Source organism: Acanthopagrus latus, chromosome 23 (assembly GCF_904848185.1).
Source record: "Acanthopagrus latus isolate v.2019 chromosome 23, fAcaLat1.1, whole genome shotgun sequence".
In the NCBI taxonomy this organism is placed as follows: Eukaryota; Metazoa; Chordata; class Actinopteri; order Spariformes; family Sparidae; genus Acanthopagrus; species Acanthopagrus latus.
The window spans coordinates 3,550,038-3,570,007 of record NC_051061.1 but is presented as its reverse complement, the minus strand read 5'-3'; the positions used below and the strand labels follow the sequence as shown (position 1 = coordinate 3,570,007).

Here is a 19,970-nt window from a genome sequence, read left to right as displayed (position 1 = left end):
CTCTCACCCATCTGCTCCACAATGTCCGGAGGGAAGACTCGGGAAGCAAAGGCTCTGCGGAAGATGTCGGAGAATTCCTTGTCCAGGCCTCCGATTCCCATCTTCTCAAAGTTCCAGTCAGGGTTGATGATTGTCTGGCGTGCCTCCTTGGTCTTTGCCTTACCTTTTTGAAAAAAGCACAGAAAGGAGCGACGTGACCAGAACTTCTCAGATTTAGATTTTTAATGTGAGGGTAGGGGAAGGTATTTCTTAAAGATTCTGAGAGTAAAGCATGTTTCGCGATGATGGAAAGGAAAAGGACATTTCTCAGAAGCTAAACAGTGAACTAAGACCCATGAAATAAAAGTTAAGTTTGCTGTCTTTCTTAAGGCCTTTTCCTTAACAGACAGTGGAACAGAGTCCTATGAGGCGATGTGTGAAAGACAGTGACGGACTACTGCAGTGTGTTCTTACTGCCATCCTGTGGAGGAAGTGGATAAGTGGAGGGTTGCATGACAAGGCCCTCATAATATTTACCATATTGGTTGTACAGCACTGTAATATCTTAGCTTTAAAACATGATGCATTTACAAAATTGCGCAAACAAAAGCTGCGAAACAGATATTCTGACCACACTTGTCCCTCATAACGTAGTGACATGTCTTTTCTTTTCTTAGTCCCTAAAAACCCAGATCTTGAGCTCAAAACTCTTTTGGGAAAGAATAGCAATGTTTAGGGAGAAAACGTACCAACTAGTGTGAGGGATGAACTCTCTGCCTTTTCAAAAATCACTTGGCTGTTGCCCACCATCAGCCCGATGTCGATCTGTCAGAGAAAACAAGGTTACAATCAAACAACAAACAAACAAGACCAAGGGCACCATGAAATACTAAATATTAAAATGCAACCAGTAATAAAAAATGTCAGATGTATTATTTGCACCATTTTTTGGTTTGTTTTTTGTTATCAATTCCTCTGAATGCTTTCGTTTTCACTCAAGGGTATGTTTATATTTTTTACCAATTCTGAATTTGAAATAATATTTTTACTAAGCTTGTGTTTCTGCCTCTGGAGGTTTTGTAGTTCTAGATTGTTGTGTTTTGACTCTTGTATATGTGTGTCCTTTGCCTCATACAGCATTTGGAGTGTTTGGAGGTTGTCAGGGCTGCATGCTACGGTAAAAAAAAAAAAGAAAATCAAATTGTGATTATTTTGACATACACTGGATACGCAAGTACGCAAATAGTTAAGAGCCTCCCACTGGATAACTACTGCAGTGATTAATGTGTTTCAGTGGCAACACATTATTAAACCCTGACTGATGCAGTGTGAGAGCTTCTCATTCTCAATCCTCCAAACAACCATGTCTACGATATTGCATAGTGCATTACAATTGCGACACAATCCATGATTAGTGGGGGTGATGATTTTTGTATTACAATTTTCATTTTTACTAATAAGAGATTTATCATTATTGTATTTGTCAAATATTTCTTACATCTGGAAAACTTATAAAGAAGATTTGTTGGCCAGGGTATCTCTGCAGCACTACAGTGCCACTGTTTTGTGTTTTTTTTTCACACATTTGACTCTTATCAAAAAACTAATAATAATTGATATTACACAAAACTATGCTGAGATTTCGATTATGATTTGATAAACCGTTCAGCCCAGCATTTCGGAATTGGAATCAAAGTTGCAAAATGCTGTACTGTTTTTTTTCCAGTTATATTCTTGGACCTAACTTGCATTTCTCTAAATGATCAGACTTTTGCACGTGAGTGCATTTTGTCCTCGGGGGCCACCATATTAAAATGCATGAATAAATAATGAGCAAAATGCAAAATGAGTGAGTAGGAAGAGCATGTGTATCAGAGAGGTGTTTGGGAGTACATGAGGACCATAGAAATGGTGTTTAAAGAGGAGATGAATAATTCACCAGAAGTCACTCAGCTGGGGCTGTACAGTATATGGTAGACATCAGACATATCATTCACCAATGTATGCCACGGTAATGATTCCATCCCTGTGAATCATTATGAGCAGTGTGTGCTGCGCCTGAAATCCGAGCCATTATGTATCTGAAAATTATTTCATTTCAGGCTGATTCTCAATAAGGTGTTAATTAGAGTTTGATTGCAGAAGGCTAATGGTATTACTCCAATTTACACATAACAAATCAACAACCTAATCTGACAAAAGGGAATGAAGCAGAGGCAAAATGACATGTAATATCAACAGTGTCCCACTGCTGGGAGAACTGAGCTTTTATAGCAGAGTGACAACAGCCGTGTTGCAACAGCAATCTGCATTTAGTTGAGTTTAAAAAACCCACTACTCTAAAATAGCCCCATCTGAGAAAGGCTTGTAAATGGTGATACTGTGAACTTTGTGTTTTGCTGGTTATGAGGATAAATCTCAAAGCACATCAACCTCAGCATGTGGTCAGGTACCTTCTGTTTCTTTCCAGAGGCTGGCTCTCCTTTGAGGATGCTGGCATCCATGGCCTCGATGTCCTTAACCATCAAGCCAAACAGCTTGTCACAGAAACTGAACACGAGCTGAGAGAGGGAGGAAAACAAGAGGATGATCAAGAAGCCTCTGGAGAAACATCAAGCACCACAGAACAACTTAATGTGGGCATCAACGTCTGTGTCTGTGTGTAGATATTTTGGGAAAATGAACCTGCTGGGTGACAGAGAAGCTCTGGTTGTTGAACTGTTGGATAAACTCGGCAGCCATCCTGTCTGAGTCGTACGGGGAGGAGTCGGTGCTCTTCTTTTGCAGGAAGTCAATTTCGATTGTCATGGCGCCAATGCACTGCTTGGACTTGTCAAAGTTGTAGTTGGACACTGAAGGGACAGACAGGGACAAGTTCAGCTTCGAGATTCACTGGATGGGCTGAGAGCAGAGGCCACAACAGCAGCAAAAGATACCTGAACAGAACATTTACATAAATAAATGTAACATAGACTAGATGAGTGCACGTTAGAATATATGAAGGCAGACATTTCTTCACATTACAGCAGAAATATTAATTTATAGATTAATAAATTAATAGACGCCTTTTTGTGCATTTAATGTCATATCAATTTATTCACTGAACCATTCATCTATTAACTGTACAATTATTTTTGATTACTAACATACTAACAATCCCTGTCCTGCAACACAAGAATAATACTGCTCCTTTATTTCCTTATCGATCCTCAGTTATTGAAAAATGCTAACGCATTGCCTGGAACATGCAGCTTCATCCTCATAATATCATGTACATAGCTACCATAGAGCATTTTATATTGTTTCATTTTTGTTAACAATTCTCTCTCGGCTAACATTAGCTTATTAAGTTAACTAGAGATGGAATATTTCAGTAAAAGTGGCCTATCAGCTGGCGAACTTGACTATTGCCAGTCAGAGATGAGAAGCCATCTTTTCTCTACCATAGTATGAAATCATGAGACACCCATTGTTTCAGAAATAACTACGTATTTCAGGTGCTAGTCAGTCACTTCAATGAGTGCTGTTCTGAAACTATAAGCCTGACAGGCATTGCGACATTATCTCAGGACGGTGTGTTAGCACAGGTCAAAAGACCTGTGATATTCTGCTTGTATAGTTACCCATCTAGAGCAGCAATGAAACAGAGATCATACCTTCCACCTCCTGGCCGATGGAGAGACCGGCCCATTTCCTCTACAAGAGAGATGAGTGACAGAGAAATCAGGAATTGAGCATTGAGCACTGAGCAGGAATTGACAGTGTGTGCATGGCTGCACATGAGTGTGTGTACCTGCGGCAGGCTGAAGGCGATGCTTCCAGCTGCCACAGTGTGGTGGGTCTTGACTGTGAACACAAACTTGTGATTGGGCGTGGTCTTCACAGTCACATGTCTGCAGAGACAGGAGACAGCTGGTTAGTTCTTGTGTCGCCATGTATCATTGATGTAATGACTTAATGCAGTTTAACGCTATTTGACCACCCACTGTCTCTTATTTTCTTTTCTGCTTTGTTTTTTGCTTTAATCCCAATTTTTACATTTCAGTCTTTTTGTATTCTGCCGTACCTTCTTCCTCTGTAACTACTTGGAAATGTTAATGGTATGCCTCTCTAGAGTTGCTATGGAGGCATTAAAGTTGCACAAATAGCTGTAAAATGTGGCAAACAATAGTAATTACCAGTCCAGCGATGTAGAGTAAAATTAGCATGTAGTCAAGAGCTAGCCCTCTTTTTGCTCCTTTTTTGGTCTCCACCACCTCTTGGGTGAAAATATGTGCCCCTTTAGCTGCTAAATGCTTCACTATCCTCAAGCTGTTTGGTGCTGAGCAGGTAGCTGCATGCTAAAAAACACCAAGGCAATTATCCAAAACAGAGCACAAAGGGTTTTTTGTTATCGTTGATTCTAGGAAGGGAGGAAGAGCGCACCCACATGCATCACAGATGAGTGTGTCTAGAGACCACGCAACACTTTTTTAATTGGCCAATTTCACGGAGGCATTATTGAACAGTTGTGCTCACGATCGTTACTAGGATACTGGTACCTTCGCCTGCCATAATGGACAAAGCTGCCTTCAGTAAACACCCTCTAATCTTTATGAATGCACTTCATTGCATTGTGTGTTATTCAATACTATGCAAGCAGACTATGATGTGATCCATGCAGTATGCTCAGTATACTACTGACAGCACCAACATTACTTGCTTGGTAGCAGTGAATGATAAAGACGAGGCTGCAGTTGCCATGGCAGCAAAAAATATAGGACAAATTCACTAGTCTCAAAATGAAACTGAGATTAATTTTTTTTTCTAATTGATGTGTGCATCAAAATGCATACTGCAACCTAACTGGATCTAACTGCATGCAGCACACAACTGATTCCCATTGTCGGTCAGCAGCTCAATCCTGTTCTCGTTTTCCATATGAGTGTTGTTACAGCGCTTCGACACACAAAGAGATAAAAGCAGTGGGAACACGACGACATCTGAAGTGTCTGAATGCTTATCACGCCGCAGAGCGAAAAGCCAAATGGAGAGGCTTTTATTTCACTGTGACACAAAAAGGTCCGAGAGGGACACTGTAATGCACACACACACACACACACACACACACACACACACACACACACACACACACACACACACAAGAGGGTGTGTGTAACTGCACACTTTTATTTTCACATTTTATTTCAATTAGAGAGTAGACTGAGATAACATGAGTAGCCATAGTTATTTTTGTTGTGCTTTTTAAAGTTTCTGGTTGACCTTAATGGTGCCAAAAAGCCTTGTTTCACAGTATAACAGTTGTTATTCTTATGATGTTTTTTGTATTAAACCAAACCCCATTTTGGATTCTATTAATTTAATTTTTCTGCCGTAGACATTTAATGTAATGACACTTTGTGATTGCCCCCTTTTTTCGTATCGTTGCTAGGGGGAGTCGGCCATTCCTGTGCTGGATTCAAGCATACATGACATACATGATGCATGCAAGTTTTTCAGCATTAACTGTGCCACATTTTATCATACGCATTTTATCCGATCCTTCCTGGTTTTCTGGTCGGGGATCAGATCAGAAAATGCTCATATGGGTTGTTTAAAGGCAAATCAAAAATACTTTGTTATTTTGCTGGTGAGTTAGGCTGAAAAGAAGTGTATTTTTACATCACATCTTTAATAATTTAATTATCTCACTATTATCTCAGTATTCAAAGAAATAATCATAATAATATCTGCATTGTCTGCCCAAAGGACACTGAAATACAGAAGAGGGAATTACTTCAAAAATGAAGGGCACTCTAGTTGTGGGATCGATCACCATTCACTGTAGGCAGTATCGACTTATACCAATAACCAGTCACTGATCAAATGGATGTTGCTGGACATCTGTTGCTGTTAGCTCTCATGCTGTTGGGATCGAAAACAAACGTCTTTATGTTGCCCCCCCCTACCCCAAATGTAGCCCAAATGATGAATTAAACTTCATACTTTCAGACTACTCCGACTACAACGGGGCATCAGTCTTCTCATGCTGTTACCATAGTTATCTCACTCTTCGCAGCTCTGCGTCTGTGCTAGTTATAATCACTGGCTCAGCCAAAAATGGCTGGCTGGCAGGCCCCTCGCGTACATAATATAATGAACTGGTTAAACCAAGAGGATGCTGAAAAACGTATAGATATTGACACAAGGATCGCTAGTAAGCTGATAGCAGCCAGCGGCAGAGTCCTGTAGTGTGTGTGGCTGTGGCATTTTAAGCAGCATGGAGGGAAACCGTCTTGAGTGATTGTCAGCTCCTCTGATCGGACTGAATGATGAACGCACAATGCAAGTTGTGCAGCCTCACATCAGATTGTTGACTGTGACCTTTTGGATGGATGACAGGTGTTTAGGCTGGTGGATGGATGGACGCTTGGAAGGACGAGAGGACCACGTTCAAAGATGAACGCAGTGATAAAATGGGAGATAATGATTACTCACTGTCCTGACTGCAGATCCTTCTCGCTCACCACGGCACAGTTAGTCAGCGACAGCTCATCTGTCGGGCATCGCGCCGCTTGCATGGTCTGTGAAGGGAAAGACAGAAGAGGAGGGGAGACAGAAAAACATTAGCTAAAAGATATTGAGCACATTTTTATTCCAGGAGAGAACACATTTGTAATGAAAAAAACCACCCGTTCATTTGAATCAGGTTTGTCGGGGCAGGGGGCTGATGGGTCTTTCTGTGTGCCTGATGTACAACAAGCAAATAGCACACTGATTAACATTCTCCATACTTGTGATTATCTTTCTTCCATTTAGACTTCCATGGTGGAGCTAGTCATGCCGCATTGTTAACACATATGCAAGAATTATATCAAAACACCCAGAATGATCGCTAAAAATAGCAAAAACAACAACAACAACAACAAAAACCCACAAAAATGTTCCCATGAGTAATAATGGGAAATGAGCTCCAACCCACCCTGCTTTGTGTCTTGTTGCCTCACCATACCTTAACATGCCATTCCCTCATTCTTTTACGCTACATAAATCAAATCGTGTACAGGAACACCTGTCGCCTATGATATCAAATTCAGCCGAGAATTTATCGAGCAAGCTGAATAAACTTAAAACTGTCAAGTTGAATCAACAGTTGTCCAGCCCTGCAGAGAAACAGATTTGCCTTCCCTTCCCTCTTCTCAGTCTGACACGCACACTTCCAGCTGTGGCTGCTGCCGGAGCCATTTTGTGTCAAAGTGAGTACAGAGACTGCTCCTGGTGACGTTCGACTGTCATGAGCGCACCACAGCAGGAACTGAATCCAATACGAGCCTCTGTTGTAGCTTATGAAAACAAACAACCACTTTATTATTCAATACGGACACACAGTTTCCATCCTGAATATTTTCTTCAACCTTTAAAACAGAGGGGTCTCTGACTTTTAACTCTTCAAAATGCACACAAGGAATCTGCTGATATATAGATGCAGAGGAACTTATATTGATATGCTGAATTAAGGTCTATATGTACTATAAAAGAAAAGAAAAGAAAGATGGAAGTAGCATGCGCTCATTGGAGTTTGGGTCAATTGCTCATTTTCTACACTACTAGAAGTGGATCACACGCTTTAATATGCAGCAGCAATGTATTCCTTCTCTGTCTGAAAAGCCTGATTACTCAGTCTGCTCTGATTGGTCAGCTCAAACATGCCTGCCCCAGTACTGCCAACAGGAGGTGTGCTAAATGAATCGGCACGGGACTTTGACCTTTTAAGCTTTAAAGACCTTTTACATGCACAAGAATATAAAACACTGGACAACAATGAAAAGGCATTTGCCACCTTTAAACAACCACTGTTGCTAATGTGAATCTTCCAGACGTGACTCAGGCAGACATGTTTACAGACGACGTAACGTTATTCATGTTACATTCAGTTATGTTCTCTGATTTCTCTCTGACTCTGTACGGAAATTATAGCGACAGAAGATCCAATTATTTGCACCGTTACCTTGATTAAAAATGACAGACTGCAAGCCCGTGGAGTTGATCATCAGTGGAAACCTTTAGGATCATGTAAGGCCACAACTCAACACATTTATAACAAAGGCGAGTAGTTTTATGACGATTTAAGGCAGAAATGGTTACATATATCTTTAATGAGAAAAAAAAGACGATTCCACAAAATCCCTGCAAGATTTACAGTATCTTTTTTACATGATTTCTGGAGTAAATGCATTACTTTAGTACTGTAGTGGACTTATATATTATTATTATTATTATATTATATATTTCTGAGGTATTAGATTTTACTTCAGGATTTCTCTTCTATTTGTACTGATTTCCACTCCAACACATTTCAGATTGAAATATAATAGTTTTTCTGCTCTGCTACATGTATTTGTCAGCTGCACTTAAGAATTATTGTCATCATTTTTTTTTTTACATTGGAGTCATTTTAAAGAAATGTAGGTTACCTAAGATCTAGTTCTAGATCTAGAGGAATGAATCATAGCACTTCAGAGAAAGTGATGAAGTTCTCACTTTGAAGCTATTATTACAAGGTCGACATTTTTTTTATTCACACAAGATCACAGTGGAATTTTTAAAATATTTGCTATTAACAAGGAAGAGGAAGACAACTCTCGCCTACCCCAAATCATTTCTTTACATTAGCACAGAAGGAAAGTAGAACAACATTCTGGAAAAAAATAGAAATGAGCAATGCCTGAAGAGAAAACATATCACTGCATGAGATGATTTTATCTCAAAAGATGTGAGGAATCAATACCCTTTCAGCATTTGCCAAAGGAGGTGAGATATGGTACAGATATGGCTGATTTTAAGAGCACCGTCATCACCAGATTGTCACTGACAGGCACGTAATGAGCTTTGATGTCTCAGAAAAAGGCCAATCTCCTCAGTTTTATCTGGGTAAAAGTGGGTTGGACATTAGGTGAAGCCAGATTAAAGTCCAGGCGTCTTAATCATCTGTTCACTGTGTTTGTTTCACCCTGATTCCCCGTGACACAATTCACATCACTGCAGCCTGTAAGTGAATCTCTTTCAATCGGGCCTCAGTTCTCCACCAAGGACACGGTGCCTTGTCCTAATCTTCATCACAGATTGAAAAGCCTCTGTAGTACAAGCACCTCTGCAGCACAGGAGAAGAATGGTACACGAACCTGCCCTGTGGTTCAGCAGATCGAGAAATTCCAATGCACATCGCTGCAGCCTCAGCACATGAAGTGGTAACCATGGGAACTGCATTAAGCAATCCAGCAGAGGCTCTGGCGATAAATCAGGCTTTACTGCCGACTTATTCATCCTGGGTCTGAATGACACCGCCCCTCAAAAATGGCTTTCAAGTTGCTTGTTCCTGCGAGACCGCTCCTCTCTCTGCTGTCCAAGAATTTTCTGAATCAGTGCCTAACGTGGTCTCAATGAGGCCTTCAAGAGCAACTAATCACCCACTTTTAGCTCAAACTTGCATCCTTCAGAAATTAAACAAATGCATTTAAACTCTGACACACCCATCTGTGTTTCCTCTGGTTGAGGGCAAATCATTTCTCTTTTAAATTAGTTATTTAGTTATTAGCTATCAGGATTAGTTGGTTGTGTAACATATTGACTGTAAATGTAACTGACTAACTCAATTATGCGTGTCCAGTAATCTGCATGCTGTTATGGGTGCTCTGGGTAGATATGTAGGTAATTATTATTTCTTTAATTAATTGTGTTCATTGCAAATGTAGTGAAAGAGCCAGCCAGTATAAAAACAACATGGGTCACAAATTATTGATTGATTAATCGATATATTTAGTACCGGTAGTCCAGGAGTTAGTTACTCACTTGTTGCTCTGTTTTTGGTCTCTACCAGCCCCTGCAGGAAATATTTGGCTCTTTAGCTGCTGAAAGCTCCACTATGTTCACTAGCTTGTTGCTAACTGTGTCAGTCTGGACATTTTGGCCTTTTTTTTTTGGGTGACAACAGTTACCTGTCCAGCCCAGAATGATACTATAAGAGTGGTGAGACTGGCGTAAAACGTAAAAAATCGCTGATCAAACAGCTAAACTATAAGCTGAAGTTAATCATTGAGAGCAGCTGACAATTCACTGTTGGTTCATCATTATCAGTTGTCATTTGATACATGGTACAAGCTAAATTTACAGTATGTTCTATGTATTCCTACCATTTGTTTGCATTTGCAGATATATGCAGACAACTCAGAGTCAGGTAGGAGTCATGTTACCTAGCTGTATCAGCTGTCCTTTAATCACCGTGTTTCTGTACAGCAGGTGTCGATCTATAACCAGCTGGCATATCAACATATATCCGACACTGTCAGATCGTTCTGCCTCTTCTAAAGCTGCACCCTCTGCAGCAATTTAACATCGGCATTGCTTTCCTCAGATTTCTTGCCAACGTAGCACATGAATGCTAGAATGTCATGTTCAGCAGGTTGATTGCAGGGCCTTCTCATTAGGAGAGTAGCTACGGATAGAAAATGAAAACTGTTTCATGAGCAGAGTTCAGATTCAGATTCAGATAACAGGCAAAATCTAGCAACCAGTCAATTCTCTGCCTGAGCCAAATATTTTACAAATCTAGTAGAAACAGGTATATGACAAAGTGGTCTACATCATTACTTAAGTAAAATGCTTGTTGACGACAGTAACATTTTCCTTATCTGTGAAAGCAGACACAAATTTAATCGATCACTGTATCTATCCCAGGTACTGAGTTGACAGAGCTAAAAATAGAAACGTTATAGAATATTTTGTATCCTAGTTGTGTTTTTTTATAAACTCAAATGAGAAGACAGCAGATACAGAGAGACAAACTGGTAGAAAGCACTGCAGTGCTGGCATCACGCCCACATCACAGGCTGCCCTGCTGTCTGACCTGACAGAGGTGAGACAGAGCAAGACCAACGTGTCGACAAGACCTTAAAGGGGCATTTCACTCAAAATAAAACAGATTCTTTCCCTTATCATTACTATAAGTCATATTTGTTTTTCCCAAAGAGGGTTTTATCATAGCAAATGAATCAATATTTAATTCTGTTTGGGTTTTTAATTACCAAATGGAATGAGTCAGAGTTTTAATATCACAAAACATTTGATAAAGCTGGGATGAAATAACAACTGCCAAACAAGAGCAAACAAGAGCAAAAAAAAACCTACAGTCTTTTCATTTCATTTGACGCCCAGAGAAAAGCACATTTTAGGCCACAAATATAATAATTACTACTCATACTTTATAATCTAATCAACATTATCATTAAAGGTAAGCGATACCTCAGTAAGCTTCACAGCTAAATTAGCTGTTAAGCTAACCCAGGCATATCTAAATTGGTGTTATGACAATATTAATTAATGTGCAACGAAACAACTAAAGAAGAACACACATATTTAGCAGATTTGACATTCATTCAGAATTGTGAGACCCGGGATGTTCATTCTCTTTCGATCTCTGCTTTTGTTCTCTAACAACTACTAAAACAAATATCTGGCCCCTGAGTGGCTAAATTCCTCACACCGTTCACCAGCTAGTTGCTAACTTTTTTCCAGGCAGCATACAAGGTGTTGAGCAGAGCTGTGAGAGTCAGTAACGACCCTGCCCACAAAAGCCAAGTGACATTTCGCTGTGGATTTGACCCTCCATTACACACAGTAGATGGACCTATTGCTAATATAAAACATACTGTTGCAGCTTTAAAATGTCAGATATGATTGCATTACCAGCCAATTAGTCAACACCTTATACAGTGTGTTTAACTGTAGGAACAGTAAAGTAGCAGAAAGACTGATATGGATGACAGAGAGGGCAAAAGAGAGTGAAAGCATCATGAAATTCATATACGGGATTGCCATGGTTATCTGCAAGCTGAATCCCATCTAGGCTACCCTAGAAAGCATCTGGGTAACCTAGAAAACATTAACTATCAAGTGTCATAACATGGTTTACTTACAACCTAAAGCAATGGTAGTTGAATTGATCTAGTTGGTATCACACACTGTGTTTGCTGAGAAATTAAAAAAAAAAAAAAGTAACAATTAGCCCTTTTAAATGTCTCTCTCACAAAGAAATATGATCATAGTCCTTTCCAACCCACTACACTCATAGTGCAACCATGTCTATATTTAGATCAGCTTTCAAAAACCCTCTGAGAGTAAGTCTTGGATGTGGTAGACAATAGCTGAGTGTTGTGTCGTCTCAAATGATCTGATGCAGACACTGCACCCTTGACTAATTAACATGCCCATTAACATTCAACAAGCTTTCACCTTTCACCTGAAGGTCTTCGTCAGGAATTTGGTGTCATATGATTGTAGATTCAGTGAGAACGATCCCATCCCTTGGCAGAGGCTATTGGTTTTGAGATCAAAGTTCCACAAGTAGGTCATGTGGCGACAATTGAGCCAACTCTGATCAATGATGAGGACTGTGAGAGGCAGTCGAAAGCTATGACAAATGGCTAGTGGGTAGACGTTTGATTTTTGATATTATTTTGCCACACTCTTCCCAAGAATGACCCTCCATGCTCAAGACATTGTCTCACATACCTCCTGGGCTGTTTTTGTCCTGAGATGTAGGTACTTTATGAAAAGAAATTAGACCATATCAACATGGCGGCCTTTTCCTGTGATGCTTAAGGTGGAAAGTATAAATGTGGGAATCTGACTAATTGTTATCTTTTCACAGCTTCCCAATGAATTAGCAATTGAAAATTACATAAGATGAATTAGAGGCGGAGGGACAATGGGCCATCTTTCAAGGTAAAATAACATATTTGATAATCCATTAGCTAATGTTAGCATGCAACAATTTCTTAGCTAATATAATATGTTAATATCCACTTCTTTTTTCCAGGCTTAAATAAATGAGTAGACAATGTGTGTGATATTTTACATTCATTTACATCTTTCCTATGACAATGTGTAACTAGCACTAACTTTAGCTAGCAAATGACTGAATGGAAGCTAATGGGTTATCAAACATGGCGTTTTATTTTGAAATACTGCCCGTTGTCCCTCTCTCTTTTCACTATTAATTGTCTGTACGTTTGCTGACTAATCAAGAAACAGTGAAATGGTTACAAAATGTCAGACTTACCAAGTGTATACTCGTAACCTGGGAGACAGCATAACAGCATTTGAGCTTTCCACCCTGAGCATGATGTCAGATGACAGTGGCCAACGTGTGACCATTGTCTACGTGAAATACTGGCATGAATATACTGGACCCGAAATTGGGTTCATATAAGTTGCAGTGGATTCCAATGGTGACGAGTGGTCAAAATGGAGACAGCTAAGCCTATCCCCCACCCCAACCAGTCCTGTCTGTCTAACTGTTAGCAGTTCATTGCAATGTAGCCATAACCTGACACACCAGATGGTTTGCTGCACAGAACCATCTGGGTAGTCGTCCTTAAGTTTGGATGAATATACAGCCAACTATGATTAAAGTTCTGGAGTTATAATTCCTTGATTTCTAATCAATTCAGGAATTGATGTATTTTTACCATGGAAACTCGTTATCACTGAAATCCATTGTAACTGTTGTGACACCACCCTGACCACAGGCTCTGTTTTCTGCTTTTAGAAGTCACTAAGGTTTTAATCCCCACAAAATTAATCAAAATAATGTATTGTCACTGACTATATTTGCTACCTAAAATGGCATTTTTTGAGCACCATTCAAATCTCTTGAATATCGACCTCCACTACACATTAAGGATCCTAGACGTAAGCAAAATTTGGCTATTTGGCTACCTCACTAGATTTAACTTGAATCAAAATGGCAAGCTCCGTATGGAACAAATCCATTTTGTTCTGGGCTTCAGAGACTACGCAATTTGGGGCTGCAGTGCACCAGGGGAGCTGATTAATGGATGCTTATGAGTTTCCATTCAGCCAGCATGTGACATTGGCTTGACATTGCAGCTCAGTCACTGGTTGCAATGGTGCCAGACATTCTAGCGTTGCTACTATGTGCATGGGTGACTGTCTCCTGAGGAAATAGTCAGCAATCCTACCTGTAGCAAAGGGGCTGGAAGCGGTGACGCACAATACGTTTCCTATACAACCATCTCCAGTCAGAAAGCCACAAGCAAATATGTTCCCCCCTGATGAGGACGCAGGAGCTTGTTTTGAAAGTTTAACAGGTGTGCATCCAAACATACGTACCTTGAAAAATATTACGACCTTGTGGGCGCCAGCATAGGCAAGCAGAGAGGAAGGACAGAAGACAGTATTTGAGATGGGGGGGGGACTGAGAGCAGCAGGCTGCTGAGGTGCGAAGCTGCGGTAGCTGAAGACAGATGCATTCAAAGGTGCATTCACATGGATGGATTCAGTCATGCAGGCCACACACACACAGAGAGTGATCACCTGGAATGATGTCAAGTGCATGCAGGCCAGATTTGGGGTTTAATTCTATTGGATTCAAAGCCATTTTCGAAGCAGAAAACATGTTGGTATTTCTTTCTGGAATGCCTCTTTTTCTTGTGAGCCAAATTTGCACATTCTCATTTCTGGTTACATATTATGCCCCAAATCTGGTAGTGGTATGATGATGTGAGCCGTATGCTTTTGTGCCATGCCAAATGTATCTCTTGCCCACATAAGAGACAAGATGCCATCTGTCTTATTGTGGTAAGAGACATGGATACAAGAGAATGGAATAAGCTGATGTTCTTCTCTGATGGGTGAGTGTTACTTGTTAATGGGTGAGGGGGGGGGGGGGAATGTCATCAGTGTGACCACATTGGGAATTGGACCCTTTATTGTGTTGATATGCCCTTTTTGATGATTCAACTTAGCATTTCATTCAATCAAAAAATCGGTCAGTGGATATATACATTTGAAAATCCACCACTTGTCAAACTGAATTTAAATGGTGCAGAAGGGCAGTGAGTCACACCAGTACTAGTCCTGCTGCTGCTTTGTGTTAGGTCTGCCGCTGTTAGGACTGGATCAGTTAGCATTAGCTGGCATGCTCAAACAGACAGGACATCACAGGTAGTGGAACAATATCAGAAGAAAAATACACAAACAAGATTTTAACAAGTGGCCCTGCTAACATCAGCTGTTTTGCATGACTGTCCATGTTGACTTCCTGCTCGAGGTTTCTGAGCAGGACTGTATCTACCTTTGCCGCGAAGAAGCGCTGAGCCACCTTTGATCATGCAATCATCATGCAACTCCATCGACCCCCTTGGGAGGATCTGACCCACAGATTGGTAACACTTTGTAATACATTTAGAGTGAATGGCTAAAACTATTTCAGGGATCTTGTGACATTAGGGTCCTTCCGTCCTTTCCTTCCTTGTTAAAATATTTATAGTGGGATCTTGCCTTTGCTGTGAATGATAATAAAAGGCTTTCCAGTCTCCCTGTTTGATTAATAGGGAGGAAATACAGCAAGCATGTCTAGTTTGTCTGGGTGGCTGATAGAACATCTGTTGTCCAAGGTTTTCAATTGAGTTTGTGTCGGCTCAGGTGTTTTCTTTTACTTCCTCTCAAGCTGCTCGTGTTGCAGTCTCTCTATAGTAACAGTAAGTAGTTAAGTGTTTTCCATGCACTCTGTTGTTTGACCTCCTTCTGCCAAAAGACGACCTCTATCATCTCTTTCAGTTTGCGTTTGCTGGAGTCAGTCGCCCAGCAAACTCTCCATCTCCTGTCTGTAGACCAATTATCTATCACTGGGCTTTTTGTTAAATTACTCCTGTTAAGTGCCGCCTTCATCTAATTATGTATTCATTTCAGCAATCATCATTATCTCCAGCAAATAAAAAAAAAACACCATCATTTTAAAACCCTAACCCATCAATTTTCTCTTCCATTTTTAAGTATGGACACGTTACTCAATTCCTAATCATTGTCTCACCTCCACAAGACTGTAACAAGCATACAGTATAATCTGATTCCGTATATTATTCAAGAAGTGTTTCCACTTTTGGCAGTGCGCTGTGTGTGTGTGTGTGTGTGTGTGTGTGTGTGTGTGTGTGTGTGTGTGTGTGTGTGTGTGTGTGTGTGTGTAAAACTGCAGAGGCAGGGAGTGGCTGGACACTGAAACGATCGCTCCCTGCCTCTCCTTTGGCTGCATCTAAATATTCCTTTTAACCCAAGATTCCCTGTAAATTATTCATACTGCTGTGCCTCGGGGGTGTACCCAGTCAGACGCCTGCACTGTCAATCGATGGTAACGAAAGCCACTGCTGCAGGTTCGTACCCAAGGGTTTATGATAACAATACGGTGGGTAGCATGGTATCATGCTGAGCTGGACTATCAAATAAACCCTGTGGACATTCTCAGATTGTATCAAATGGTCCACGTTACCAGTGTTCTAAAGATAGATTGAAATACGCTATGTTGTGTCAGCAGAATCTCAAAAAACACTTTAGAAAAATGTTGGTGGTTCTATAACTTTTAGAGGGTAGATATCATACCTGCCTTGCCATCATTTGGTTCAGTCGCAGGAGGATTTAGCTACTAAACAGTCAGATATTTCTCTCAGGAGTTGGTGGAGACCAAATGGGGCCAATCCCAGTTCACTTCACAGTCCTTAAAAACAGTTTTTATTCGATGACTTGAAGAAAAAAAAGAATTTCTAGCTTCTGATAGAGACAGAAGAGCTTCTGTCTCTATAAGATAAATGGAAAATGGCGGACATTTTGAGCAATAATGATGGTTGCATTCATTTTGGATGAGCTTGTTCCAAGGCTCTGGTATTGCACATGCCTACACACTGGCATGGCTTACCGGGACGACAGAATTAACAGAATGGAATCATACAGTAATTAATGTTATTGGTCACATCTGGTCTGGTTGCATCTTTTGCGATGATGCTGTTGATAACTTTTGATGATGTTAAGGGTCTTGAGGGGTTGAGCCTTTTCACAGGTGTGGATTTCAACCACTACCTCTTGTTACTCTGTTTTGAGGGACAATGGGAACCTCGAAAACATAGAGTAAGGGTACAAATTGGAATGTGATTTAGTCGATCCTTTGGTTCAGTGTCAATGGTGTCAACAGCAGGTAAGTTACAAAATGGTAAACATTGTGGAGGATTTAGCTGAGTCATTTCCCTCAGGACTTGGTGGAGACCAAAAATAGAGCTTAAAGAGAGGTAAATATTGAACTTACATTAATCAGGTGATCAGACACACCTACACATGAACACAAATGCTGCTTTGTTTGTTACTAGTTAACAGCACAACAGTCTTGCAATGAATAAATAAATCCTACAATCACGTTTTTTGTGAACAGAGAGATGATGACTCAACCGCTGCATCATACAGAGATGCGGGGATCGAGGTAAAAGCTGAGCTTTGCAGGGGTCTCTAAAATAACTCATGTTAGGAGCAGAGATTGATTGCTAATAGCAGGACACAAACAGGCTCCTTTTCCAAACTGTGCAAGGGTGTTGTGATCCCACAATCAGCTACATCGCTTCTAGTAGCATTGTATAGTTTCTCTTTACCTCTTCGTATGATCAATATAAATCAATTCATTGAAAAATCGTCGACCCTCACATATGATTGAGGCACACAAAGACAGTCAACTTTTTCAAGTTAAATCAAACAGAATAGAAAAATAAAACAAAACCTAATGACAATCTGCACTCTTTCAATCTCAGTCACTTCAGCTAATGCCTCTGGCCTCAGATTTGCTTTATGACCTCACCGAAGAATACCAGAAAAATCAATGTCAAACAAATCCGTCGCATTTTCTTCCCTGCAATTCAATTTGAAACCACTGCTGTCCAACTTTTGTGTCCAAGTGCATGAAACATGAGCCAAGCAGAGCAGTTAATTGCATCAGCTCTGTGTGTATTTTCAAGCTTGGAATTTATGCAGCAACACTGAGCACAAACGTGGCTTAAACGCCTACAAGTGTGTATACTGATAATGACTCGTACATGTTTAATATGGATCATAAAAAGCCAATTTGCAATAAATGATAGGAAACACCCAAATCAGCTTTGAGGCTGCTCCTGCTCAGCACCTTACGCCAACAGACACAAATCCAATACCAGCCATCGCAGAGCACATTATGACATTTATAAGTAGCCTATAAGAGCCAATTCACTTTCCCATTTAAATGGATCACACTAAGTAATTCCTTGGCAGCTTTCTGTTGAAGACGGTATTAAATCAGGAGGTTATGGGGCACAAGGTGCTGTCACTTTTCACAGGGAGTGACGGTTCTTCCCCATCAGATTTATTTTATTTATTGTTATAACCAAGTGTCTGTTATTCAACTGCTCTTCTGCAAAGTTCATGAAAAATGTATCAAAATATGGTTACATTTTTGCAATGCTATTCTAAGCAGAAATGCAGAAAATGGAGCATTTTTTACATAAATGTGCAGCATAATGTGGCTTTGGAGCTCTTTTGGTCATTATTCCTCTAATGTAGATAATCTTCTCAATTTGACTATCTGCAAAGTGAACTTTAGCTTAAGCAGCTAGAATGGAGAGGAGTGCGTCGTGTCACTGGGAGGTTAATAGTGACTGACCAGTCAATGGCAGAAACCAATTCCACTTCAAATAGGTTACGTACTGTCTCAGCAAACACTCACATCTTCTTGTTCTCAGGTCAGTCTACCACCAACATTGTCATACTTTCAATCATTCACCATGGCTGGGTGATATTATCTTGACTTTACAAGGAGTCGATCACAATGATACGACCATTATGTATGATTGTTTGTTGACATGTCAACACACTGCTGGAACTAATGATTTCTCTGTCCTAACAATTACTGCAAAGCAGCAATTATTACCTTGGACTGGGATAATGATACAGGCTGTGGATGTCTCTGCAGTTATGAGTGACTGCAGCTGCCAAGTAATGTTTTCATTTCATATTCAACACTGGTCAGATAGTCTGCCCCAGTCAGCTGGCCGGGCGACCAGGACCAGCACCAGTGTTAACCAGTTGGGCGGGTCAGACAGAGGGCACGATGGCACAGAGCTCTGGGGCTTGCTCACAATCTGGATCAGTGTCCATTATCTCCTCGTAATGCGAGCTAATCTGGCACAAAAACTCACTGACAATATCTCAGAAATAGACTCATGGCTGTTTCCTAACTGTTCTCATTAAAATATTTCACATAGTTGTCAGCTGTGTCTAAACAGAGAGTTGGACTGTCATCGTCCTGGGGTTTGCTTGACGTGGGTTTCCTGATTTTTTTCTTTTGTTTTCGTTTTTCGTTCCACTTCACTGTCCTCATGTAATGGTTTCTTTGACTTACTTTGGCTTTTTCCCCTGAATTGCGCTTCTGGTGTGAGCAGCCGGGCTATTATTTACATGAGAACAGAACCTGTCATATGTTTACTGCCTGCTGTGTGTCCTTTGCATCAAGGTAATTCAAATCCCTCTACCCGCATCTCTTAATCTCACTAATTAACATGTATCTCATTTGATTAATCCATATAAAGGGTGAAAGTTGCACTTTCGCTAGGTTACTTCTTGGGTAGAAGCACTGACTTTCGAAAGTCTCCACTATAATCCCCAGAAAAATAGATAATGATCAAAAACTGCATACTGTTATCTTACCATGTCCTTATTTCCATGCAATAGTACTGGAAACATATTCTCATTAATACTGAAATATTGTTTAAACAGCACTGACAATGTCAATTCCCTGTTTAATTGTACTGATGGACGTAGGCTGCTCCTGTATTGACAGAACACACATGCCGACCCAAACAAAAGAAACTCCCAGAAACACAATGTGTACAGTGTGTGTGTGTGTGTGTGTGTGTGTGTGTGCGTCAGTGTGTTTGGTGGTGTTTTGTTGTGCTGGCTGCAGATGCCTCACAGCAGAGAGGGGCTCTCTAAAAATAGCCGCAGCTCAGAGCTCACAGAGGAAGGCCCTGCATCAAGACAGCCGGGGATTAACCATTACTCCCTTTCACACACACACAGACACACACACACACACACGGATTCTCATTCCTAGACACACACCCACTCACACACTAAACAAGCACATGCGC

General features: G+C 40.6%; 1 protein-coding gene across 4 annotated transcripts in view; it reads right to left on the bottom strand.

Moving 5' to 3' along the window:
- LOC119013384 (vesicle-fusing ATPase) overlaps positions 1–19,970 on the bottom strand; it is a 37,621-nt gene that overhangs the window by 9,530 nt on the left and 8,121 nt on the right. For 3 of the 4 annotated variants that reach the window (XM_037087851.1, XM_037087852.1, XM_037087854.1), the window contains exons 2-8: positions 6,457–6,542; positions 3,773–3,872; positions 3,636–3,675; positions 2,665–2,831; positions 2,433–2,540; positions 729–804; positions 8–163 (exon numbers count right to left, since the gene is read on the bottom strand). In XM_037087851.1, the coding sequence (XP_036943746.1) occupies positions 8–163; positions 729–804; positions 2,433–2,540; positions 2,665–2,831; positions 3,636–3,675; positions 3,773–3,872; positions 6,457–6,542 (733 nt within the window). Of the gene's footprint in view, positions 1–7; positions 164–728; positions 805–2,432; positions 2,541–2,664; positions 2,832–3,635; positions 3,676–3,772; positions 3,873–6,456; positions 6,543–14,148; positions 14,192–19,970 lie in introns of those variants that run through there. The other variant, XM_037087853.1, reaches the window with a different exon arrangement.